The sequence below is a fragment of the Phocoena phocoena genome, chromosome 12 (genome assembly GCF_963924675.1).
Source record: "Phocoena phocoena chromosome 12, mPhoPho1.1, whole genome shotgun sequence".
NCBI classification, from domain to species: Eukaryota; Metazoa; Chordata; class Mammalia; order Artiodactyla; family Phocoenidae; genus Phocoena; species Phocoena phocoena.
In genome coordinates, this window is record NC_089230.1 from 83349991 (window position 1) to 83377163 (window position 27173).

The following is a 27173-nucleotide window of genomic DNA, read 5'->3' on the forward strand; positions in this document are numbered from 1 at the left end:
CCTAGGAATTGACTACTCATTTCTCATAATTCTTTAGATGATTAAAAAAAAGGAAAAAAACAGCTCAGAGAGACCTGTTCCAACTCCCATGACAGTATTATAATTTTAAAATCAATTAATGAATATTTGTTAACATTTAAAACTACAATTAGGATAACCTTCTCAAGTTCTTGAAAGTATACGTCACTGGCTTAACACGACCTGGTCTGACCACGCATGACGGCTAAGGCGGCGTCTGGCCGCTCTGGGCATCTGTGTCCTCACACGCAAAGTGGGGCAATGGGGCTCCTACTTCATAAGGTTAAACACACCCACGTGTATGACATGCTTGGGTGGCACCTGGAATACGGTATGTGCCTTGTGTGTTGGCTATTCTTTATTTCTATATTTTAGTGTTATTTAATGTACTAGTTATTATTAGAAAACATAGTATGCGTTCATGCTATGTTCCATAATAATACTAATTCAATTCAGGTGTATACTAATAAATTCATTTCTAGCTATAAGTAGAAATCTTAAAACACAAAAACAACTTTAATAAGTCATTTGAACAATTTTTATAGCTAGTAATATTGACAGTTCTGCTAAAAAAAAACCCTCCTAAAATAGATTTATGATGTTAATGTGACAGCAAATTTCTATAATCTATAATACTAATACTATTTTAGTTCTGGCACCTCTTCATTTAGAGCTATTTTTACCAACTAATATTTACTGAGTTTCGTGCTATTCAGACCATAATCATTTTACATGAATTATCTCATTCAACCTTTAATGGTCTTGTGAGGAAGATACTATTATTCCCATTTTACCAATGAAGAAAGAGAATTACTTAATATTTAGATCAAGTAACCTTTGTCAGTGTCTCAGCTAAAACTAGTATCTATGTGTGCCTTCAAAGTTTGTCTCTTAAACACTGCTACACTGGTACAACCGGGGGGCGGGGGAGATGAAAGTCCTGCCATGCATTAAAAGGCAAATAATAAATTAATAACCTGTAAGGAAAAGTTTTAACTAATCCTTAAAAAATAACTCAAGTACAAAAGACCTACTCATATCTACTAATAATTATAAACTTAGTGATACAAGTACCTGTTCAGTCAGTTGGGAAATGCCATGAATTACAGAATTTTTACAGTAGCAGTACCGGTACAAACTCCATGGTTACTCACAATGCTATACACATAGCTACACGTAATGGTTCTAGTCAGGGTAAGTTTTTCTCACATGAGAACTATGTGATGTATTTGATTTTGTAGGAATATCTTGTGGTTTTGTGAATCAAGTATGTATTTCTGTGTACTGTAAATACCTTACTGTTGTTACTTTTTACCCTTAGAAACAAAATCACAAAACTCCACCTACAAAAGAACTTTTCTTTCACTGATTCTAATAACAGGCGACACATGAAATAACCATTCCCAATTCTCTTTCTCATATTGACAGCAGTATTTAAGGCAGAATCTTGAAAAGGTTAAAACAAGACTCAAATGAAGTGGGCTGTATTCAATGACTAAATCTGTCTAGTGTTCGTATCAAATGTTTCAAGAGCAGGATGGAAGACATGGTGAGAGGAATGAAGATGAAAAGTGGATTTAAAAGGCCAGGGCTTAAGTTTACAAGTTCAAGCTACTTCAGCCTTCACCAAATACATGGGTTTGATTTTCAGCTTACCGTACAATATTTGACCTGCTTTTGAATACCGCACATAATATTGAAAAGATCACTCATTGATTCAGTGGGTCGACAGCGAATGCCTACTAGGAAGAACTACTGTGAATGCTGAGGGTATGTGGGGGGGTGGTGGGAAAGGGTTGTCATGACAGATCCCACTTAAGGAAAAAAGGCTGAGATACATAAAAATGACTGACATGAGACAAGCTATAACGACTATGATAAAAGAGGTTCATATATAATGTTACAGCAGTTCAGAGATGACGTTAACAATCTTGGGATGTGGTATGCAAAGAAAAGAAGTGGGGTCAATCGAGGATAACACTGAGGTATTTCAAACCAAGTAACCTAGAGGACAGAGTAACATTTAGAAAAGGTCAAAAAAAGAGGCAGCAAAAGAAGAAACCGTCAATTTTAGACACATTTAGTTTGAAATATAAGCACAGATACGTAGCAGGCAAATGAGGAGTGGAATTCATTACTGTGGTCAGTCCTGAGACATGAGATTTGGGATATGAAGGCATGTGCTGGTACTCGGCCAGCAGAGGCACACCGAATCAGATAGGGCATCAAGGAAAGCTCCGGAGAGCAGGTGGTGCTGGAGTGTAATTTTAGAAGATGAAGAGAATCAGTGCTACAAAGATGGGCAAATGCACGGGGAGGAATGGTGGCAGAAGAAGCATGGTGAAGGCGAGGAAGCACAAACACGTGAGACGTGACTACAGCAAAGGATGCCCATCTGCAAAGAGGAGGGTACAGAGCACATGAAAGGACCAGGAGCCAGATTATACAGGATTTGATGCCCTAAGCCACGGACTCTACACGTCATCCTGAAAACTAGAAGGTACTCTGGAGGATTTTTGAACAGGACCAATACGGTCTGATTTAATTTTTAGAAAATCATTTCATCCAATGAGGAAGTGAGACAGAGGAGAAGGGGGGCATACAGGAGGCAGGGTAACCAGTTTGGAGGCCACAGCGATCACCTAAGTGAAGGTGAAGGAGGCTGGACGAAGGCAGTCACAGAGGAAGGAAAGGGAGGCTCCACCAGGGCCAAGCAGGCTGGATGTCGCAGGGATTGGTAACTCAGCAGATGGGGGAAAGGGAGAAAGAGAAGTCAAGAACGACTTCTAAGTTTCTGCCTGGGTAGAGGCAGAGAAGCCATCTGAGGGGAACAGGAGGTGTCTGAGCACACTGCACGGGAGGCACCCGTGAGACATCTCAGTGAATATACTCTGTAGGCAGCTGCACACACAGGTCTAGGTATGCTGATGCTTGCAGGCCAACAGAAGGAAGTAGGAAAGTCCTTGCTTGACGGCCTTGACTTTCACAGATAGAACAGGAAACAGAGCCATTTGTGGGGGTGCAGGCAGCAGTGGTAGTTTAAGTCTGAGGAAAAGAGGTGAGAAACTTTGAAGGGAATGAGTAGAAAGCTACTAAGAGATAACCAGACAGGGAAGCCACGGATCTACAGCAGTAGTGATGTGCACGTCTGCGTGTCCTTTGTGGCAGAGTTCAACAGGCTAGGTGAAGAAGCGGTAGTACAGGTTTGCTAGTTGGCTATGATAGAAAGCAAAGGGTGACAGTGTATGAATGATGAAAGTGATAATTCAGAGTCTGAGACGGGTCAGGAAGGGGATGAAACCCTGAGGCACAGGGTCATCTTAGGAAGATGGAGTAGGGATCTTAACTGAGTCTAGAAAGCAGGCGAGAATAAGGGAGTGAGAGAGAAACGACAAGCTGTTACAGTGACAGAGTGGAATACTGGTTGAAATTTCTGGGTGGAGTGTAGCCATGGGTAAGGGTTCACAGTGGAGTGGAATAGAAGGTTACCAGAGTTGAGAAAGGCTCTGTAATGCTTGGTGAATCATCTAAAGGGTCGGCTCATCAAATTACCAAAAATGATGCCAGGATTAAGTATATTAAGGTTCACGAAAAATATCTTTTCTGGGCTTCCCTGGTGGTGCAGTGGTTAAGAATCCGCCTGCCAATGCAGGGGACACGGGTTCGAGCCCTGGTTCGGGAAGATCCCACATGCCGCAGAGCAACTAAGCCCGTGCGCCGCAACTACTGAGCCTGCGCTCCAGAGCCCACGAGCCACAACGACTGAGCCCACGTGCCACAACTACTGAAGCCCGTGCGCCTAGAGCCCGTGCTCCACAACAAGAAAAGCCACTGCAACGAGAAGCCCACGCACCGCAACAAAGAGTAGCCCCCGCTCACACAACTAGAGAAAGCCTGCAAGTGGCAATGAAGATCCAATGCAGCCAAAAGTAAAATAAATAAAATAAATTAAAAAAAAAAGAAAATCGTACAATTAAAAAAAGAAATATATCTTTTCCTAAGCACAACTGTGTAATAAATATTTGTCAATGAACTCTTGTCAAAGTTCTCACTGAAGATGCAAGGAGGGCACAGGAGAGCATTATACTGAAGACGACGAGAAGGCTGAGGCTCAAAGGAAGCAGTTTCACGTGGCGGTGGAGAAGTCACGACTGGGAGGGATGGAAAGCAAGAGGACGGGCTCCCGCGCTAGGTGGGCCTCAGTAACCGAGGAATCAAGAAATCCAGCTGCTTCTATGGCAGGCCTGTGTGGTCTGGACTGCTGCCTATTTTTTTTGGTAAATAAAGTTTTTTTTGAAATGCAGCCACACTCACTAGCTCATGTGTTGTCTATAGCTGTGTTTGGGCTACAGTGGTATGTTGAGTGGTTACAACTGAGATCCTACGGCCCACAAGCCAAAATGTTTACTATCCAGCCCTTTAGCAAAAAAGTGTGCCACCCTCTGCTCCACAGCCGGGGGAGTGGGCAGGTGGGGGCGGGCTGGGGAATAGCCGAATTTCAGTTAGGGCTCCACTTTCAGCAGAAGTGGCGATCACATTCTTTGAGGAAGGTACAGATGAGGGCAGTCTCTTCTCCTCAAGCGGAGACCTCAAAGGACACAGTGGAAAGAATGTGCCGGGAATCTGTGAGTGCGAGGATGAGTCCAGGAGAGAGGAAAGGTCACAGGCGAGGTCACTTACAGAGCGTGAGAATGAATGACCAAGGACCAGCTGGGGACTTCCGGGAGTAAAAGCTTAGAATACACAGGCAAGATGGGGAATACATTTAATAACTGGTTAATGAGAGATAAGTAACAAGATCCATCCAGTGGTGAGAATCTGAAGAAGGAATAACTATTAATGGTTTCGTTTCTGACAGGTTCCAGAAATGCTTATAATAGGAAAGTAAAAAAAAAATGTGGCAGTTTAAAACAAAGGCTGAGGACTGGGGCTGGGGGCAGCTAGAAGGACAGGAAGGCTAGGACATGCAGAGGCCTAGTTCAAAAACTTAACTTATAGCTGGTATGAATTATAAAGGCCAAAATGTTTAGGGTAACTTCAAAGTAGCTGCACAGCTCACAAAAAAATAAATACAATCACGTGAAAAATTAAAGCATGCTACCAACTGCTTAGTTCTGTGAGTCTATTTCACTAGTAAGAAATAACAACCGACTGATAGTTTTTTAATCACCAGAAAGACATGTTGATAATTGATTTGTTAAAAGTTTATTTATTTATTTACTTTTATTATTATTATTATTTGTTGCAGTACACGGGCCTCTCACTGCTGTGGCCTCTCCCGTTGTGGAGCACAGGCTCCGGACGCGCAGGCTCAGCGGCCATGGCTCACGGGACCAGCCGCTCCGCGGCATGTGGGATCTTCCCGGACCGGGGCACGAACCCGCGTCCCCTGCATCGGCAGGCGGACTCTCAACCACTGCGCCACCAGGGAAGCCCAAAGGTTTATTTCAAAAAAGGTTTTCAAGTGAGTGTTTTCAAAACTGTTTCTATATACTTACCAGCTTTATTACTAAGCTTGTATAAGAAAGTCTGGCGAGGGTCTGAATGATCTCGACATGTCAGTTGCAAAAGAGAACCTGATTTTTTCCATTTCTGCATAAACCACAGACCTAGAGAGTTATAAATGGTATGTGATATGTAAGAGTTATAAACCGGAAATACATAGTACCATATGCCAACGTTATTCATTCTAATATATATATTTCACTTCAAAATATATCTCCCAAATTAGCATTTTGTTGGCAAATAAAAAATATATTTGCAAAATATTTCCATTTTCTGATAACAAATATAAACACACAGACACACAGAGGTTAACGATGGGTTAACGGTGGTTGACAGAGGGCTTGTTATTTATTTCTACTTCATTAGGTAATGAAATAGGTAATGGTCTATGAAGAACACATTTGGGAAAATTACACCTTTAGATATACTTGTTCAAATTATAATGAAGCAGAGGGGGAGTAAACTTTAAACACAGTAGTAGATCCACATGCCTGAGCACGGCGCCTTTACAGACAATCACAGGTCAGTCATGGGAGACTAACTGGATAAGGACCAACTCTAAGGATGAGCAACTGGATAATGTTTTCTAGTAACAGCTGAATATAATTTCAGTGTCATATTTAATTGTATTTCTTTATATTACCAGTTACCCGTATTTAAGTGTATCTTCTGCTTAAGTGAAACCTCAATCACTCTGGAGCTGGTTTTCAAGATTGTAGACTACTCATTTCTACTTTTGTTGATTCTATTACTGAGGTGAACAGGGGAGGAAAAGAGGGAAAAAACCCTTTAACTGATTAAAGCTGCCAACTGAAAGTCTACCTGGGGAAAAGTTTAGTGAAGAAAGAAATTCAAAAGAAAAAAATTCAAAGTACTGCATCCGATTCATACTGGGTTCTATTTTGTACTATTTATGGATTTCATTTTTCTCAAGCCTTCTTTTTGAAACTGTAAAAATCTACAACTAGCTAGATTTTGAATACCACCATTTGAAATGGGATACAAAGGAAAATGGTATGGTTTATTTGTCAATGAAAGAAGTAGAAGAGAAAATGGAAATAAGAGTTTCAAGGCTCGATGAAAAAGAGTCAGAATGAAATCTAACTCTTACAATGGGAATCAATTGACTAAATTATAAAAGCCATTTTAAAATTCTAAGGGAAAAACAAAGCCAAATAAAGGGCAAATCAAGTATCAGATCCTTCTTAATGAGCATATTTATTCTAATCAAAATTGGGGTCTTAATTTTTACTTTAATTTCTTTTAAAAGTTTAGAATTTATTTTCTCATAATAGCCCTTTATCACTATCAAACCAAAATCAGAGTTAATGTTCTATATAAAACATTTTATAACTTCAAAATGTATTAGGCATAGGTATTTGTTATCTGCTCAACTAATGGAACAACAAAATAGCCTGTTTATAAGACTAACATTTACTGAAAATATTTAAACAGTTTAACGATAAAAAGGGGAAAAATGCTCTTGTGACTTGACAAATATCTCAATATGACATCATTTTCTGAAATGAGTTTTGTCAGCTTATTTCACGTGCATGACAAAATAGAAAAATAGATACATCTTTTGTTTCATGAAATTCCAAGTACATGACAAATCTGCTCTAAAATAAACACCAGAAAATATTAAATTTGTATTTAAATCTTCTCTCCACGCCATAATTTTTGTACTGGACAATAAAACTTCTTACCTGTATTAACAAGAGCACTGCTGTTGTAGAGCGTACCAAGGTGAGGTCCAGAGAGTGATAGAAAGGTATGAAGTTTGTCAAGGTAATATTTAAACCGTGGCCTTGTAAGCACTGAACGGATTATTAAATTGCCCAACGAATGTCCAATAAAGCTATAAGAGAAACAAAATGACATTTCTCCCATAGTATTAGTTTAAAAAAAAATAAAAGCTGCTATCACTGTACATAGATGTGAAATACTAACATTTAGAACATTTACAATGTTCTAATATGTTTTAAAACTATGGTTTGATACTCTGAAATGACATAACTTACATTTTGAAGCAAAAAATGTGAGAATGTAGCAGAAAATTCCTATTATTATAGTTTGCATACTTACACTATAGAAATAGGATACTACTTATCAGAAAACTCCTATTTTTATAGACTTTATATACTTACTCTATAGAAATAGGATACTACTTACCAGAAAATTTTTACTCCTAGTTCGTAAATACTTAGAAAGAAATACATTTTAAAAGCGCTAATACATTGACTAGATGATAAATTTGCATCTTTAGGTACACACACCAATTATTTACCTGTCAAGTCATGATTTAAAACAAAATAATGAAGTTATACGTATAAGCATGATTTAGGAGACATTATATCCCCGTTTCTCTTATTCTCTGGTCCACACTCCAAGGTGGGGAGTTCTCTAAGTACTTTCAAGCCACAGGAAAAAAAATGTGCATTTTCTGACAGTAAGTCTAAAATTATACCAAAAGAATAACTAATACTTATAAAGCTTTTCACCTTTATTAAGGAATAGTTTAAATCAAAAGAGCCTTTTTGCCTACCATTATTTTACGATAGACAGTATATGAATCCCTCGGGACAATTAACAGTGAAAGAAGAAAGGCTGAAAGCTGTCTTAAAAGTGGTTTACAGATATAACTAGTTTACAGACATAACTAGTGAGAAGCTGCAAACTTCCTGAAGCTGTGAAGTAAAGTTTGATAACGAACAGTTCTCATTCAACCAAATCAAGCTTTTGGATAATGGTTGATTTATAACTGACCATCTAATCTAGAAGAGGGCATACTTCCGTGGATGAATAAAAGAACTGAAAAAATAGACTTATTTTCTCATCATAAAATAACAAATTAATAAAAGGAATACAAGATGACTATAGAAAATTTAGTAAACAGATGAAAAATCCATAAATGAGAATGACTAGAACAAGAAAACAATCTCTCTCCACCCTCCACATACTTGCATCTCCCACCATATTTTAACAGAAATCTGTTTTTAAACAGTGACTTCAAATAAAAACCTGCTCTCTCTGTTCTCTGTCCCTACTCTGTACTTCCAAGAGGAAGCAAACTCTACAAAAGCCTAGAGTATAAACAGCCAGCTTCCTCCTCTAACCCAGCTGGAATATGAAACTCATCAGTTTACTCTTCTCTTTTTGAGGCAGGAAGATTAGTTTTGACTTTTTCTTTAATTCTTACCGGACTAGAAGAAACAAATGCTTTTCTCTCCCCCATGTCTATTCACAACATCTGTGATTAAATAATAAGACATGTTGATTTGATCATCATCTCCTGCTTGCGGAAAGCTGACTCTCAAAGTATAGTCATGACATGTTGAAAGTATTTTTACAGTTTCATTTTTTTAATATATATCCATTTCCCTATAACCTTTCTTTTTGGTAACAGCTTTACTGAGATATCATTCACATACCATACAATTCAGCCGTTTAAGGTGTACAACTCAATGCTTTCTAGTGTATTCACGGAGTAGTGCAGCCATCACTACAAGAAATTTTAGAGTATTTCACCACCTTAAAAAGAAACCCTACATTCTTTTTTTTTTTTTAAATAATTTAATTTATTTATTTATTTTTGGCCGTGTTGCGTCTTCGTTGCTGCGCGCAGGCTTTCTCTAGTTGTGGCGAGTGTGTGGGGGGGGGCTACTCCTTGTTGCGGTGCGCAGGCTTCTCATTGCGGTGGCTTCTCGTTGCGGAGCATGGGCTCTAGGCACGCAGGCTTCAGTAGTTGTGGCACGCGGGCTCAATAGTTGCAGTTCGTGGGCTCTAGAGTGCAGGCTCAGTAGTTGTGCACAGGCTTAGTTGCTCCGTGGCATGTGGGATCTTCCCGGACCAGGGCTCGAACCCATGTCCACTGCATCGGCAGGCGGATGCTTAACCACTGCACCACCAGGGAAGTCCAACCCTACATTCTTTAGCTATCACCGCCCCCCCCGCCCCCCACTATCTCCCCTCTCCCCCAGCCCTAAGCAGTCACTGATCTACCTCTATCTCTATAATTTTGCCAATTCTGGACAATTCATATAAACAGAATTATATAATATGTGGTCTTTCCCTAAAATCTTTTTATTTTTATTCTCTTTAAATTAGAGTTGCGGTATCCTATATTTCAGAATAGGACAACAAAATTACCAGAAATTCTGTGTGATTTTTTTATAATTCATAAAGATATAAAGACAATTTATGTAATATTATAGAAGTTACCTTATTTTTGAGACTGTTAGACTATATATCTGAATATATTGTATTATCTCGTCCAGAAGGCGATCAGTCATGCTATCAAAATCAGCGAAAGTATCATTCTAAACAAAAGCAAAATAGATACGTTATATACTAAATATGTGTAATTACATAAAACACTGAATATAAACATTATTTTTAATTTAGGTATTGAAAATATGGTTAAAGACCAGTGGTTTTTAAAGAAGTTAGTGAAAGTAATATTCATTTTATTAAAATGAACAAGTAGTGAATTTCTAGGGGAAAAAAAGGCTCACTGTTCTTAACACTTCATTTAGGTAATCGTTTAGTCCACTATCAACACTGAACATAAGGTTATTTATAATGGTTTAATTAAAATATTTGCACAGAATGTGAAATTCTAGGAAGTTTGCACATGTAAAAAGCTCGTAAATCAAACTATAAATCACTTCTACTTCCTTAGGCTATGCATTAATTGTTAAACTTCACAGAAGTCAGAAAAATTATATCTCTACTACAGGCATTTTGTAGTCAGCAAATATTTAGGTAGAAATTGGTAGAAAAATGTGTGCTTCCACTGAAAACACAGCTATCTGTACCTGATTTCTCTCAGACATAAGAAAATCAATTCTTTCCCCAGGCAGTCCAAGTTCAATGTAAGTTTTTACTAACCGGAGATCTGCACTGTTACCTAGAAAATGAAGAAAATCAAAGTTATACCTAAGGGACGAGAAAAAGCAAAAGGTACAATGCGCACCCTCATACTCTGTTACACTTCTTGGGGACAAGCGTAGGCCTATGCTGGCTGTGAAGAGACAAGGCCCTGGGAACCAGAATCCTCAGTGTCTATTTCACAGCAGATTTCCATCAGCTGGCAATGGCCTCCAACAGCCTGTCTCTTCAGAGGTCTGGTCGCACTGATGCGCTCGCCACCGCCCCCCCGCCCCCCCAGCAGTCTGTCTGTCTTCCTCCCTTTAACATGGGATAGTGTGTTTCTTGAAGATTTCAAAGAGGAATTTACCAGAGATTCTACTGGGCCAAGAAGCCTTTCTTGGAGGATAATGCTTTGAAAATTTTATTAGTGGGGGGAAAGAGGTTAGTATTAGAGATCTTTTATTCCTTGAGTCACGGTTTTGTTTTTCTTTAAGAAAAATCTCCAATTTCATAAGAATTTACTAGCTCAGACCTGTGTTTAGCATTTTTATAAACCATAAAATCTTTTGTCAGTTTGTTGCTACAGAATCACCTTATAACACAGTAATAGTCTGCTAGTCCAGAGATATTTGGTGTCTTCTAACATAGCTCCTAACCAAGAAAAATAGGCTGTTGAGTAACCTAAACAGCTGTCACAAAACCACAGCAGTGAAACAAGGTATTAAGAAGTTAAGTTATACCCTGATTAATCAGTGAATCTTTAATTCTTAGGTATTGATTTTTCTTGTCCATAAGGTTTAAAGCAGCAAGCTAAAAGGGAAGCAGAAAGATGATCAAAGGGAGACAAAATGATTGCCACGAGGTGACAGCTGACAAAAATAATAAAAAGAGAGAAGACAGAAAAATCCGAAGTTAAAATAAATAAAATGTTGGCGTGTGGATGTCGATTCCATGGAAAATTTACTTTACAAAGAAATCTAATATTATATTCAGCAAAGTTAAGCACATCTCTGTTTTAGAGAGTATTTAAGATTTAATTAATATCAGCAATTCAGAAATTTTTTTTCAGGTCAAAGATTAAAATAAAACTAAATGAGATCTACTAGGAAAAGAAAAGATTGAGATGCTACGGGTTACACGTGCAGACGTTACGTACCGTCCAGGCCGTGCACACACACAATGAGATGGACTCCGCCTTCGGAACAACCCTCTTCCTCCTCTTCCACACAGAAATAGGGCACTGAGGACGCCAGAAGAGGGACATCGCTGTACATGAACCCGGGGAGCTTAAGGTGCTTCAATTCTTCTTTCGCCTGAAGGAAGCTGAAGCAAAACAGTGTAAAAGACATTCGTTACTAAGTATTATATTCAGTTTTTAGAACCCAAAAGATAATCTGCTGCATTTAGAGAACTGCAGAAGAGGAAACCCAGAAATATTTGATTTTAAAATAATGAAAATATGTGGGCTCACCTAAATGATTTAGAAATCAGAGAGTACTTTTTTTTTTTAACTATTTTTTTAGTACACATCCTGATCAAATACAATAAGTATTTAAAGCCTGACATCACTTAAAAATATTCTTTTAAACTTGAAATCCACTAAGAAAACACTGGGAATGGAGTTATGCTTTCTACTGAATTTTATACTGTATGCATAGAAAAGACGGGAGAAGTACTGCACAGAGGACAGTCTGATGCTGACCCTGTGATCAAATCTTACCCTCTTTGCTCCTTTTTAATCTTATATAAAAGGCAAAGAAGGAGATATTCTACACAGTGTAGCAGTGAGAATGGCAGGTGTAGTATTTAGTAGATGAGGTTATTTGTATTTTTCTCTAAAAATACCAATAAGAAGGAACAGAACTAAGAGGGGGATGTGATTAAATAAAATGGGTGGCATACACTCATTTACTGATAGAATAAGTGACATTTCTAATCAACTTGGGGACTGAGAACACCAAAGACTATTAACTATCGTAACATTAGGTCATGTGGACTGATAAAACTCCAAGAAGCTGATGAACACTAACCTGAGCGGGACACACTGGGTGAACAATACAGGCCACTGCTTGCACTAATGACTCAGAAGAGTCTGAGGTACCCAGGAGGTGATGCAACCTTCAGCTTCCCAGCACATTACAAGTCTTCAATGGGCTGTTCTCACCTTGCTGGGTTCACTAGGTGTGGGCACCATGGGTCTTACTTATGTGTATACATCAGAATGATCTGGGAACTTAAAAAACCTACAGTAGATATGCCCACACATTTTATTCCTGGGATTATAATTCCATCTGGAATAAGGTAGTAGAAAACCAGTGCCATGCTAGTAAACCTATGTCATGCTCAAAATTTTCTGGATTTTTTTTACGGGTCCATGAAATCCCAATTCTGGAAACACTGACTTAGCTGAGGCAATCTAAGTCTGGTAGGCTTTAGGAAGTTTCTAGCAATTATCTAATATTGTCCTTATTTGCTAGATATAAAACCTAACTTTTGTCTGGGAGTTAACCAGGGGAGAGATGAGGTATTGATGGGAAAAAAAAGGGTTTTAGTCTCAATTATTCCATACTTCTACCATAAATTTACCAATGGAAAATCTGTATCAGGCAAGTCGAGCCTACAGAACAGGACAATCATACTGGGAACTGCAGGTCTGTCTGTCAAAGAGCACAGTGAGTTCACTGCTCCATTTCAGACAGCTAATCGAAGAAGCACTTTCTGTATTACAGAAACCAGAGAACATGAAATATGTATGTTACCGGAGAAATATACATATATGTTCTCTCTCTCTCTCTCTCTCTCTAGTAGCACGTGCTATTGTGCTCCATTACTTACGCTTGTATTTGAGGTTTTGGTGAATTTTCATACCAGGACAGTGATGAGGTGAAGTTGTAAGAAGCGCTGCTTGGCTGTTTTGTAATGGCATCACATTTACTCTTAGAAGAATACTTAACACTGCAAGGAGACTCTCGTGGTGCAGATGGGAAGGACAGACAGCCGGAGGTACAGACGGTAGGCACAGATATACCATCCCTCGGATGGTCGGTGCTAATCCTTCCGGATTTGACAGACCCTTCTCCTCCCGGGGCGCCTCGGTCTGCCCAGTGAGCACGTACCGCCCCACCTGGGGCGGGGTCATCTGTCTCCCCATGATACCCGTTTTGAACCATTTGCTGGTCCTGCTCTTCCTCCTCCTCCTCTTTATCCTGGTCCTGCTGAAGGTGACTAATTTCTTTGTCAGAAGCTTCCTTCTGAGGGCTAACTGAATTGCTGTAGCTAATAGTACACGTGTCAGAAGTATCTGTACTGCTCTGACAGCCAAAATAATTTTCCACAAGCCCTTGCTTTACCATATCAGGACTGGCTGAAAAAGGGTCACCTGTACCCAGGTGCGTTTCATCTTTAACCGTAGGGGCTTCTGAATACATTTGTTTGAGATTTAACGCATCGCTATTTTTTCTTTTCACAGTTCTATCTTCACTGACGTCTGTCCTGGTAGAAATGGAACCTGAAATGACACAAGGGGTGCCTGAACAAACCAGTCCTGAACTTAACGGAACTGCGGTCCCTGCGGGGTCACTAGATTTATCAGGGCTCTGGGAGTCTTTACACGAAGTGTCCAAGTTAGGTTTGGAGCTGCAACTACTTTTCACATCACTGGAAGTACCTTCGTCTGAAAAAACAAATTGTAAAGGGTCTTTAGTGCTTGAATTTAAGGAATGTATTGCTATCATTTCATTGTCCAAATGCCCTGAAAACACGACACTCTGCTGTTGCAAGATAATACTTGACTTTTTCCTATCGTCACATTTTGGCACATCAATTGTTCCTAGATTCAACACGGTTCTGCTATCGCTTAGGTGGCATTCAGGTGCAACAGATTTCTTAGGATTTTCATCAGGTGACAGCTCATCGTCAGAAGGCAGAGAGTTTATGGACGTTAAGGATGACTGGATCTCACTGAAAGCACTTGTGCTCTCAGTACAGTGGCTGCCTACTGAAAACTTTACATTATGATCCGGCTTCATCAAAAGCTGAGGAAATAACCTTTCGTTATTAGAAAGACCTTGCCCTTGTACAGTTTCAAAGACTAGGTCAGGGTTTGGATGTGTTGCGACAGAGCTTGGTTCACTTTCCACACCTGAATCTGAGAACCGAGACGAGGCACACGTGGCACTAATATCTGGTAACTTAATTGAGTCTCCACTCACTACAACATGATATTCTCTTGTAGAAGAAGCAGGTTGGTTACTTCTTAGCTTAGCTAATGATTCTCCAACAGAACGACACTTTGCTTCCTGCAAAGCTTCCTTTTCAAGTGTTAGTTCTATAGATTTAGATTTACCGTTAGATTCTAAGGACTCAAAGTTGGGTAGTTGTAAACTATCCACAAATACTTCATCTTGTCGAAGCTCTGTCCAAGGTCCTATTTTAACAGTTATTTTCTCTCCACTGAAAGGGTCTTTATTACAGGGCTTTACTTCAATTGTCCTAACTCCCGAAGTGGGGGCAGTTTGATGATCATGGCAATCATCTGATGAACTTCTGGATGCCACACTGTGTTCCACTTGTGCAATTTCACTATCGTCCTGGGAGATATCAAGTTTACCTGAAATGGACAAATTTGCACAAAGATTTAGGCTGCCAGAGTTCAAAGGATCAAACAGGTCTGGTTGCATATTTTCAATATCTGGAGACTTTTGTTCAGTTCTCTCTGTATTAGCTGGCAAATAGCTAGCTTCCTTTTGACTTGTCTGTCTGATGTAGGTCTTTAGGTCAAAATTATATCCACATATTGTGGTGTCCAGACCTTCCTTCTGACTATGTGAAGGATTGCCTTCAAAGCTTTTAAAGAGATCATTTGATGCTGTACTTTTCAAACATTTGTAGCCTACCAAAACCACAGAATCCTTAGAGTTCTGTTTTATTAATTTTTTTGTGTTCTCAGGTTTCATTGTTTTCATGAGCTTAGTAACCTTAACCTTGGATTTATTTGATTCTTCATTCTTTCCTTTTAGAGACTTTGTTAGCTGCTTTTCACCTTCTGTAGACCAAAAACTGGAGGCCCCAGCAGGTCTGACTTTCAACTCTGGGCTGGAAAGTCCAGCTAGAGAGCTTTCTTCAGTCTCACATTTATCCATTCTACTGGACTCTGATCTCTGAAGACTCTGAATTCCCATCCAGGGTGCATCTAAGTCTTTTATCCAAAGAAAAAGAAATTCAGGTTTAAAACGAGGTATAAGAACTCATATGATCAAGACTACTTTCTCTGACTATAACTTTCTAATATCCTCAAAAATAAATAAAACTGGAGGGGGGAAAACAGCCCCACATTAAGGAATGGCTTTATGTATATTAGAATATACTGAAAATGACACACACAGCTTACATATTTTAGTTAGATTACACTTACCTTCAGTAACTGCATCTAAATACCTGTCTTCAAAGATCACAGGTAATGAATTGAGATCTCCATCTAATTCACTACACTCAATAGGCAGGGGTGGGAGACAGCTGCAGAAGGAAGTATTTTTGAGAGCGGTGCACATCTGGAGGTGACTCTGAGCACTGAAAAACATGTCTTACGTCAGACTGCAATCTAGACAATCACACCAATTTCACCTCATCGTCTCTCCAGGACCACCCCTCCTCAAGACAACCTCCTTACGAAAGAGCTCCTTGATCAGAGATAAAAACTGGTACGATGAAAATTATGGTTTGTTGACAAAAATTACTAATAAAATTATTGTTTACTGATAAATTATTTAATTTCATTATACTCTTCTATACTTTTAAATGTCATTTCAAAGTGAGTCATCTGTGCTTACTGTCTGAACATCCTAATTAGCTGAGAATAGCATAGAGGAGAAAGACCAAAAGCTCAAATGCCTGCTAACGATTTGATGATAATGTTGAAAAAAAAAGTTAACACGTACTGATGAATACAATTAACAGCAATTTTAAAAAAGGTATATAACTTTCTAATGCAAAATAGTTTTTTTTAAAAAACTTTCTTACGGAAAATTTGAAACAAATCAAAGTACACAGAACAGCACCATAAGCCCCACCAACAAACGTTTTCCCTTCTTGCTTTGTCTGTACCTCCACTCACTGCCTACCTACACACCCTATGATTATTGAGAGTTGTCTGTTGGGGCATATACTTCACATGCACTGAAACGAACAAATCTTGGCTGCACCATTCTGACAAACGGACACGCGACACAGAACATTTTCCACCTGTCCAGAGAGTACTCTCACGTCTTTCCAGGCAAACTCCCAGCCCAAGTCGACACCAAGACACCCACTCTTCTGACTTGCTCCACCTTAGTCTTATGTGTTCCAGAACTTCATATAAACAGAGTCATATATTCTTTACTCTTTTATGTCTGACTTCTTTCACTCAACATAATGTCCTCAAAATATTCTTTAAAGCCAAAGAAAACCAGATCTAAATGTACTCAGTAGGGAAAGTGGAAGGCATCTACTCAGGATATTTGAATTGTAAATCTTTTGCATAACAGCAGGAAGTGCCAGTCAGACTACCTGTGAAAATATGTAATACATAACGATAAATGTAAGAGATTCTGACCTGTGAAGATAAAAATACAACACGACGGCCAAATGAAAGGCTGGAGCCAGGGCTGCGTGGGACTCCCAAGGGTGGGGTAGATCTGTGTGGGGAGGGGTAACGGCACAGTACACTTCTTTATGTAAGGGCGGGGTCTTTAGTGAAGTAATGCATAAGATTAAATGCAATTGGACTAAACAGGAGCTTTCTAAACTTCAAATTCTCCTGATTTCTTTCATTGTAAATATTGTATATTCTGTCGCTGATAAATTCTGAGATGATATCTTATGTAAAAGGAAATAGAATCATTTAAATTTTGGATTTATGCTACTCACTGAAGTTCCTGGTATGCAATGGCAGCTTCTCTTGGATGTTCAAAACAAAAGAATGCCTCAGAAAATCTGCGCACCTGGAAAATTCCAAAAGGGAGTATGAATAACATGGCACATTTAAAAAGTCAATCAGGAATTGGGTGGCAGGGAAAGAAACCCCCTTTGCGAGGCCCTCCATAACCATCCCTGTGAGAATTACTCTCCCTCCTTAGGGTGGCCAAAGCACTGTATTTTGGTACTTACCGCAAGAGTTAAAAGAAAGAATAGAATGTAGGTAAGAAATTTCGTTTTACATTATGGATCCACCATTCATCCTCCTTGAAGATGGGGATTCTGTCTGTCTTATTTACCACTACATCCCCACACCAAGAACAGCATCCAGTGCACAGAAGAATGGTGGGATCAGCTAGCACTCCCTGGTGCTGTGTGCCAGGCATCCCAGTACACACCAGCTGAGCTGATGGTGGACTTGCTGGCTCTGTGACCTTCGGCATTTCACCTTGGAGCCTCGATGACTCCTTTTCAATTACACTTAATACTTATTCTTCATAGGGGGTTATTGCAAAGAATAAACAAGATAATGTATTTGATAGCAGTTTTTAATCTGGAAAGTGTCTATAAATATAAGCTATTACAATTACCACTGTAGCACTCACCACATTTTTTCTTAAAATAATTGTAAACGTGAACTGTCTCCCCTCCTAATGTGTAGGAACACATTAGAGTAGGAACTGTGTTTTGGGTGATCTTTGCTATCCCCCCAAAATATGTCTTGGTATGTTACAGAAGCAAGTACTTGGTAAATACTGGTAGTTGAATATTTCTTCCATCATATTTGTATTCTGAGCCTTTCATTTCTAACTGCAGGAAAGGCTTTGTCAGCACTGGAGCAACAGTAAGGGGATGGAAAAGATATTTTGTTTGAGGGTACATGGAGGAGAGAGAAATGATATTATATCTTGGAATTATATTACACCTAAGATTTTTTTCTAAAGGGAAGTACAACTTAGGGGTCTTTGGTTTTAAATGTACAATGAGGGGCCTCCCTGGTGGCGCAGTGGTTAAGAATTCACCTGCCAATGCAGGGGACATGGGCTCGAGCCCTGGTCTGGGAAGATCCCACATGTCACGGAGCAACTAAGCCTGTGTGCCACAACTACTGAGCCTGCGAGCCACAACTACTGAAGCCCGCACCACAACTACTGAAGCCCACACGGCCTAGAGCCCTCGCGCTGCAACTACTGAGCCCACGCGCCACAACTGCTGAAGCCTGCATGTTCTAGGGCCCATGTGCCCCAACTACTGAGCCAGCGTGCTGCAACTACTGAAACCTGCACGCCTACAGCCCGTGCTCCACAGTAAGAGAAGCCACTGCAATGAGATGCCCGCTCACTGCAACGAAGAGTAGCTCCCGCTCACCACCACTAGAGAAAGCCTGCGGGCAGCAGCAAAGACTCAACGCAGCCAAAAAAAACATATTCAAAAAAAGAGTCAAATATTTTAAAAGCCAAATGCAGAAAATTATGTATTGTACGCTCCCCCTTGTATTTTAAAAAAGAGAGGAGAGGCTGGCGGTGATGGGGTTCTGGACACGCTACCCCAAATTATGGCACCTTGGCATACTGAATATCTTAAGGTGAAGAAATTTAAGAAAAGGAAGAGCAGGAAAGTCACCCTGACCTCCTCACCAACCCTTCTCCCCTAAAACAGGTCATAAAACCCTCATGTGAGAGGTGCCCTCACTATACCCAGAGGATGTAACGTCCATTCTTATCTCCCAAAACAAAGGAATGGCAAGAAGAAGCCTACAAACAGGCCTTGCTAATAAATTCCCTCAGTTTACTACAATTACTTCATACTCCTTAACCTATCATATTCCTTCATGAACTGTCAACTTTTCATCAAGCCTATCATAAAATACTCAGGTCTGTTTCTTTGGGTCTTCGTTTCCTTAGGAAGGCTACCTTGTCACATAAAACTTATATTAAACAAATTTGTACACTTCTCAGGGCTTCCCTGGTGGTGCAGTGGTTAAGAATCTGCCTGCCAATGCAGCGGACACGGGTTCCAGCCCTGGTCTGGGAAGATCCCACCTGCTGCGGAGCAACTAAGCCCGTGCATCATAACTACTGAGCCTGCACTCTAGAGCCCGCGAGCCACAACTACTGAGCCCACGTGCCACAACTACTGAAGCCCGTGCGCCTAGAGCCCGTGCTCCCCAACAAGAGAAGCCACCACAAGGAAAAGCCCATGCACCGCAACAAAGAGTAGCCCCCGCTCACCGCAACTAGAGAAATGCGTGCACAGAAGCATGCAGCAATGAAGATCCAATGCAGCCAAAAAAAAAAAAAAAATGTACAGTGAATTGGAGAAACATTTTATTCGTCAAGTTATAGCCAGTTGAGTTTCTGAGTTCCTAAGCTTGTCTCCCTGAGTTGGTGAGACTAGGTCTTCAGAGGGACAAGTTGACAGGGGGCAACGAAACATCTGTGGGAAGGACGCAACTGTCTTCACCTTCAAATGCTGCTGACGGCCCCTTCTTCCTCTCCAACACTAAGGGAGACATGAGGAAAACTTATCTGCCTGCCTGCCTGTCTGTCTGTCTGTTAGAGGTATTTTCCCTGAGGGCTGTAAAGTGTAAAGAAATGCAGCCTGAAGTCATCTGGATTCCTGCAGCTGCAGCTGGGCCTGCCTCCCTACCTTCCCTGATCCCTACGATAAGAACCATCATTTCTGGACAGCATCCTCCCTACCAGGCTCTGTGCTAAGCACTTTCGTTTCATTCTTTGATTTGAACCATATAAAAACCTTACGAAGTGGATATATCTTCATTTAACAAGTGAGGCAAGACAACATAGCTGGGCTGTGGTACACATGGGATTCAAATAAAGACCTGAGAAAAGTGTCAAGACTTGTGCTCCAACCACTGATCCCTTCCCTTCTGCATTAAGACTCCCTGTTATCATAAAGTCTTTCCTTTCCTCTCTGCTCCCAGACGAGGCTCTCTGTCTGAACTTTCTCCTGCCCTGATTTCCAGGCAGTGGCAACCCGTGAGGAAGAAGGCTGGCACAGCACTGTGAGGCCATCTCTAAGGCATCACTGCCACCTGATGGCAGCACAGCTGAATTCTGGGCAAAAGGCAGGCACAGAAAAAAAATGTCAAATTTACAAACTCAGGATATGAGTAACAGATATTAATACTTTGGTATATACATATATAACTGTAAGACACGTTTTGAGTATGTACCCTAATTTTAAAGAATCCACCTATTTGGCAATATCAACTATTCAAAATTTAACTAGGACATTAAAAAAAAGGCTTTAAGGGTTCACAATGGGTGTTTATAGTGCTTTAAAGAGTTAAATGTTCCTTTATCTATGTTCACCCTAATAGGTTGTTTAAATTGCTAAGCAATGCTTACTATAATAATTTTAATAAGTAGTTATTAATATAACTATATTATAATTTAATATATTAAAAACTTACTATTATAATATTTACTATAGTAATTTTATACATGCTCATCCAGGTTAGATTCTAATCTGTAGTGCAGAGTCCAAATATGTGATATATTATCTATGTTGCCTTGAAGAAAGAAGGCACCTCACAAATGTTCACTGAACAAATGTTTCTTGTTTTGAATGTAATTTATGTTTTTAAACAGCAGGTTCTTATTAGTTATCTGTTTTATACCTATTAGTGTATACATGTCAATCCCAATCTCCCAGTTCATCCCACACCCCCGCCCCACCACTGTCCCTGCTTGGTGTACGTACATTTGTTCTCTACATCTGTGTCACTATTTCTGCCCTGCGAACTGCTTCATCTGTACCATTTTTCTAGGTTCCACATATATGTGTTAATGTACGATATTTGTTTTTCTATTTCTGACTTAGTTCACTCTGCATGGCAGTCTCTAGGTCCATCCACGGCTCTGCAAATGGCACTATTTCGTTCCCTTTAATGGCGGGTAATATTCCATTGTATATATGTACCACATGTTCTTTATCCATTCATCTGTCGATGGACACTTAGGTTGCTTCCATGACCTGGCTATTGTAAATAGTGCTGCAATGAATATTGGGGTGCATGTGTCTTTTTGAATTATGGTTTTCTCTGGGTATATGCTCAGTAGTGGGATTGCTGGGTCATATGGTAATTCTATTTTTAGTTTTTTAAGGAACCTCCATACTGTTTTCCTTAGTGGATGTATCAGTTTACATTCCCACCAACAGTGTAGGAGGGTTCCCTTTTCTCCACACCCTCTCCAGCATATATTACTTGTAGACTTTTTGATGGCAGCCATTCTGACCAGTGTGAGGTAATAGCTCATTGTAGTTTTGATTTGCATTTCTCTAATAATTAGTGATGTTGAGCAGCTTTTCATGTGCTTCTTGGCCATCTGTATGTCTTTGGAGAAATGTCTATTTAGGTCTTCTGCCCATTTTTGGATTGGGTCGTTTGTTTTTTTTAATATTGAGCTGCATGAGCTGTTTATATATTTTGGAGATTAATCCTTTGTTGATTTGTTTGCAAATATTTTCTCCCGTTCTGAGGGTTGTCTTTTCATCTTGTTTGTAGTTTCCTTTGCTTTGCAAAAGCTTTTAAGTTTCATTAGGTCCCATTTGTTTATTTTTGTTTTTATTTCCATTACTCTAGGAGGTGGATCAAAAAAGATCTTGCTGTGATTTATGTCAAAGAGTGTTCTTCCTATGTTTTCCTCTGAGAGTTTTATAGTGTCCGGTCTTACATTTAGGTCTTTAATCCATTTTGATTTTAATTTTGTGTATGGTGTTAGGGAGTGTAGCTTTTACATGTAGCTGTCCAGTGTTCCCAGCACCACTTACTGAAGAGACTGTCTTTTCTCCATTGTATATCCTTGCCTCCTTTGTCATAGATTAGTTGACCATAGGTGCGTGGGTCTATCCCTGAGCTTTCTATCCTGTTCCATTGATCTATATTTCTGTTTTTGTGCTAGTACCATATTGTCTTCATTACTGTAGCTTTGTAGTATAGTCTGAAGTCAGGGAGTCTGATTCCTACAGCTCCGTTTTTTTCCCTCAAGACTGCTTTGGCTATTGGGGGTCTTCTGTGTCTCCAGACAAATTTTAAGATTTTTTTGTTCTAGTTCTGTAAAAAATGCCATTGGTAATATGATAGGGATTGCACTGAATCTGTAGAATGCTTTGGGTAGTAGAGTCATTTTCAAAATATTGATTCTTCCAAACCAAGAACATAGTATGCCTCTCCATCTGTTTGTATCATCTTTAATTTCTTTCATCAGTATCTTATAGTTTTCTGCATACAGGTCTTTTGCCTCCCTAGGTATTTTATTCTTTCTGTTGCAATGGTAAATGGGAGTGTTTCCTTAATTTCTCTTTCAGATGTTTCATCATCAGTGTGTAGGAATGCAAGAGATTTCTGTGCATTAATTTTGTATCCTGCAACTTTGTCAAATTCAATGATCAGCTCTAGTAGTTTTCTGGTGGCATCTTTAGGATTCTCTATGTATAGTATCATGTCATCTGCAAACAGTGACAGTTTTACTTCCTCTTTTCCAATTTGTATTCCTTTTATTTCTTTTTCTTCTCTGATTGCTGTGGCTAGGACTTCCAAAACTATGCTGAATAACAGTGGTGAGAGTGGACATCCCTGTCTTGTTCCTGATCTTAGAGGAAATGCTTTCAGTTTTTCACCATTGAGAATGATGTTTGCTGTGGGTTTGTCATATATGGCCTTTATTATGTTGAGGTAGGTTCCCTCTGTACCCACTTTCTGGAGACTATTTATCATAAATGGGTGTTGAATTTTGTGAAAAGCTTTTTCTGCAACTACTGAGATGATCGTACGGTTTTTATTCCTCACTTTGTTAATATGGTGTATCACACTGATTGATTTGCATATATTGAAGAATCCTTGCATCCCTGGGATAAATCCCAGTTGATCATGGTGTATGATCCTTTTAATGTGTTGTTGGATTCTGTTTGCTAGTATTTTGTTGAGGATTTTTGCATCTATATTCATCAGTGATATTGGTCTGTAATTTTCATTTTTTGTAGTTATCTTTGTCCGTTTTTGGTATCAGGGTGATGGTGGCCTTGTAGAATGAGTTTGGGAGTGTTCCTCCCTCTGCTATATTTTGGAAGAGTTTGAGAAGGATGGGTGTTAGCTCTTCTCTAAATGTTTGATAGAATTCACCTGTGAAGCCATCTGGTCCTGGACTTTTGTTTGTTGGAAGATTTTAAATCATAGTTTCAATTTCATTACTTGTGATTGGTCTGTGCATATTTTCTATTTCTTCCTGGTTCAGTCTTGTAAGGTTATACCTTTCTAAGAATTTGTCTATTTCTTCCAGGTTGTCCATTTAATTGGCATAGAGTTGCCTGTAGTAGTCTCTTAGGATGCTTTGTACTTCTGCGGTGTCTATTGTAACTTCTCCTTTTTCATTTCTAATTTTATTGATTTGAGTCCTCTCCCTCTTTTCCTTGATGAGCGTGGCTAATGGTTTATCAATTTTGTTTATCTTCTCAAAGAACAAGCTTTTCATTTTATCGATCTTTGCTATTGTTTTCTTTGTTTCTATTTCATTTATTTCTACTCTGATCTTTATGATTTCTTTACTTCTGCTAACTTTGGGTTTCGTTTGTTTTTCTTTCTCCAGTTTCTTAAGGCGTAAGGTTAGATTGTTTATTTGAGATTTTTCTTGTGTCTTGTGGTAGGATTGTATTGCTGTAAACTTCCCTGTTAGAACTGCTTTTGCTGCATCCCAGATTTTGGATCGTCGTGTTTTCACTGTCATTTTTCTCTAGCTATTTTTTGATTTCCTCTTTTATTTCTTCAGTGATCTCTTGGTTATTTAGTAACGTATCGTTTAGCCTCCATGTGTTTGTGTATCTTACGTTTTCTTCCCTGTAATTGATTTCTAATCTTATAGCGTTGTGGTCGGAAAAGATGCTTGATATGATTTCAATTTTCTTAAATTTACTGAGGCTTGATTTGTGACCCAAGATGTGATCTACCCTGGAGAATGTTCCATGTGCACTTGAGAAGAAAGTGTAATCTGCTGTTTTTGGATGGAATGCCCTATAAATACCAATTAAATCTATCTGGTCTGTTGTGTCATTTAAAGCTTGTCCTTCCTTATTTATTTTCATTATGGATGATCTGTCCATTGGTGTAAATGAGATGTTAAAGTCCCCTACTATTACTGTGTTACTGTTGATTTCCTCTTCCAGAGCTGTTAGCAGTTGCCTTATGTACTGAGGTGCTCCTATGTTTAGGAGCACCTCAATACATAAGCACCATATATATATGGGAGCACCATGTATATATGGGTGCATATATATTTATAATTGCTACATCTTCTTCTTGGATTGATCTCTTGATCATTAGGTAGTGTCTTTCCTTGTCTCTTGTAACATTCATTATTTTAAAGTCTATTTTATCTGATATGAGTATTGCCACTTCAGCTTTCTTTTGATTTCCATTTGCATGGAATATCTTTTTCCATTCCCTCACTTTCAGTCTGTATGTGTCCCTAGGTCTGAAGTGGGTCTCTCGTAGACAGCATATATGTGCATCTTATTTTCGCATCCATTCAGCGAGCCTGTGTCTTTTGGTTGGGGCATTTAATCCATTTACATTTAAGGTAATTATTGATATGTACGTTCCTATTACCATTTTCTTAATTGTTATGGGTTTGTTTTTGTAGGTCCTTTTCTTCTCTTGTGTTTCCCACTTAGAGAAGTGCCTTAGCATTTGTTGTAGAGCTCGTTTGGTGGTGCTGAATTCTCTTAGCTTTTGCTTCCTCTGTAAAGCTTTTGATTTCTCCATCGAATCTGAATGAGATCATTGCCGGGTAGAGTAGTCTTGGTGGTAGGTTCTTCCCTTTCATCACTTTAAATATATCATGCCACTCCCTTCTGGCTTGTAGAGTTTCTGCTGAGAAATCAGCTGTTAATCTTATGGGAGTTCCTTTGTATGTTATTTGTCGTTTTTCCCTTGTTGCTTTCAATAATTTTTCTTTGTCTTTAATTTTTGTCTATTTTATTACTATGTGTCTCGGTGTATTTCTCCTTGGGTTTATCATGCCTGGGACTCTCTGTGCTTCCTGGACTTGGGTGGCTATTTCCTTTCCCATATTAGGGAAATTTTCGACTATAATCTCTTCAAATATTTTCTTGGGTCCTTTCTCTCTCTCTTCTCCTTCTGAGACCCCTATAATGCCAATGTTGTTGCATTTAATGTTGTCCCAGAGGTCTCTTAGGCTGTCTTCATTTCTTTTCATTCTTTTCTCTTTATTCTGTTCCACGGCAGTGAATTCCACCATTCTGTCTTCCGGGTCACTTATCTGTTCTTCTGCCTCAGTTATTCTGCTATTGATTTCTCCTAGTGTATTTTTCATTTCAGTTATTGTATTGTTCACCTCTGTTTGTTTGTCCTTTAATTCTTCTAGGTGTTTATTCTTTAATTCTTCTAAGTCTCTGTTAAATATTTCTCGCATCTTCTCGATCTTTGCCTCCATTCTTTTTCCGAGGTCCTGGATCACCTTCACTATCATTATTGTGAAATCTTTATTTGGAAGGTTGCCTATCTCCACTTCATTTAGTTGTTTTTCTGGGGTTTTACCTTGTCCCTTCATCTGGTACATTACCTCTGCCTTTTCATCTTGTCTATCTTTCTGTGAATGTGGTTTTTGTTCCATAGGCTGCAGGGTTGTAGTGCTTCTTGCTTCTGCTGTCTGCCCTCTGGTGGATGAGTCTATCTGAACAAATGTTCTTTAAGTTCTTTTTATACAAACCTGATTTATGCCTACTGTTAGATGCAACCCCTACTGGTTTAAGTTATTTGTTTTCTCAATCCACAGTACATTATAAAGAGCAAATGAAACCAAGGGAGAAGGAGAAGTAGAGTATACATAGTATATATAGGCATTAAGTATACATAAGTATACTAGGCAAAGGAAATAAGAACTTGATGCTGAAACAAAAAGGCCCCTCTTAAAGAAAACCTAGAAAATTCCCATAAAAAGCAGATAAAATAAGTTAAAAAATTAATATAACTTGGGCCTCTCTAATGGAGGATCTACTGTCCAGACATTTTTGAAAGCACAGGACACCAGTGTACTATTAAAGCAGAATACATTACACAAGATTCATAATGATAACTAAGTCACTTTGAAAGGGCTAAATTAGGTTCCATATACTCTACTTCAGAAGGTAAGCAACCATGAAGCACACTAGAAAGTTTTCATTTAAAATGGTCAAAAATAATTTAAGGAAAAAATCAGCCCTTTAGGAAGCACATATTGGATGATAACAAAATTCACTTTTGGGTAGACTTATTTCTTGAAAATTCTGGGCATGTTTTTTGTATATACACATAAAAGCTATAATAAATTTTATGTTAATAATTACATTAACAATGGGAGTCTGCCTAAACCTTGCAAAACAGGAAATAAACGGCATCAAACTAAGTATTATAAATAAACAGTATGTTCTCAGAAAGTACTTCTACTTTGTTAAAAAAGATAGAGCTTAATATATTAAGGTTCACTGATACAGCTGTACTGAAGGGATATCAGATGAAGTAGTTTTAGAGATGAGTTCTTAAAAATGCAAACTGCGTAATATTTTGAATAGATAACACATCATTGTAAAGAAACCTTTAAGTGGGAAAGGATGGCTATACAAGTTATTTCTAACTCTTTCCCTCTTCTAGAGCACAGAAAGCATCAATACACTTGAAAACATTATGATCTTAAAATCTCCGTAAAAGTTAATAAGAATTCCTGACCCTCCACCCTTGTTAGGGGAAGCTAGTGGCTACACATTAGAATCCAGGGTCCTGCTGATCCATATGGAAGCTTTAAAGG

The 27173-nt window shown here is 39.0% G+C and overlaps 1 protein-coding gene across 1 annotated transcript in view; it reads right to left on the reverse strand.

Annotated features, from left to right (window-relative positions):
* The window catches only part of FAM135A (family with sequence similarity 135 member A), a 106300-nt gene that overhangs the window by 12138 nt on the left and 66989 nt on the right, over positions 1-27173 (reverse strand). The window contains exons 11-18 of the mRNA XM_065888666.1: positions 17302-17375; positions 15809-15963; positions 13231-15592; positions 11552-11718; positions 10341-10432; positions 9745-9842; positions 7230-7381; positions 5517-5627 (exon numbers count right to left, since the gene is read on the reverse strand). Coding sequence (XP_065744738.1) covers positions 5517-5627; positions 7230-7381; positions 9745-9842; positions 10341-10432; positions 11552-11718; positions 13231-15592; positions 15809-15963; positions 17302-17375 — 3211 coding nt within the window. The remainder of the gene's footprint in view (positions 1-5516; positions 5628-7229; positions 7382-9744; positions 9843-10340; positions 10433-11551; positions 11719-13230; positions 15593-15808; positions 15964-17301; positions 17376-27173) is intronic.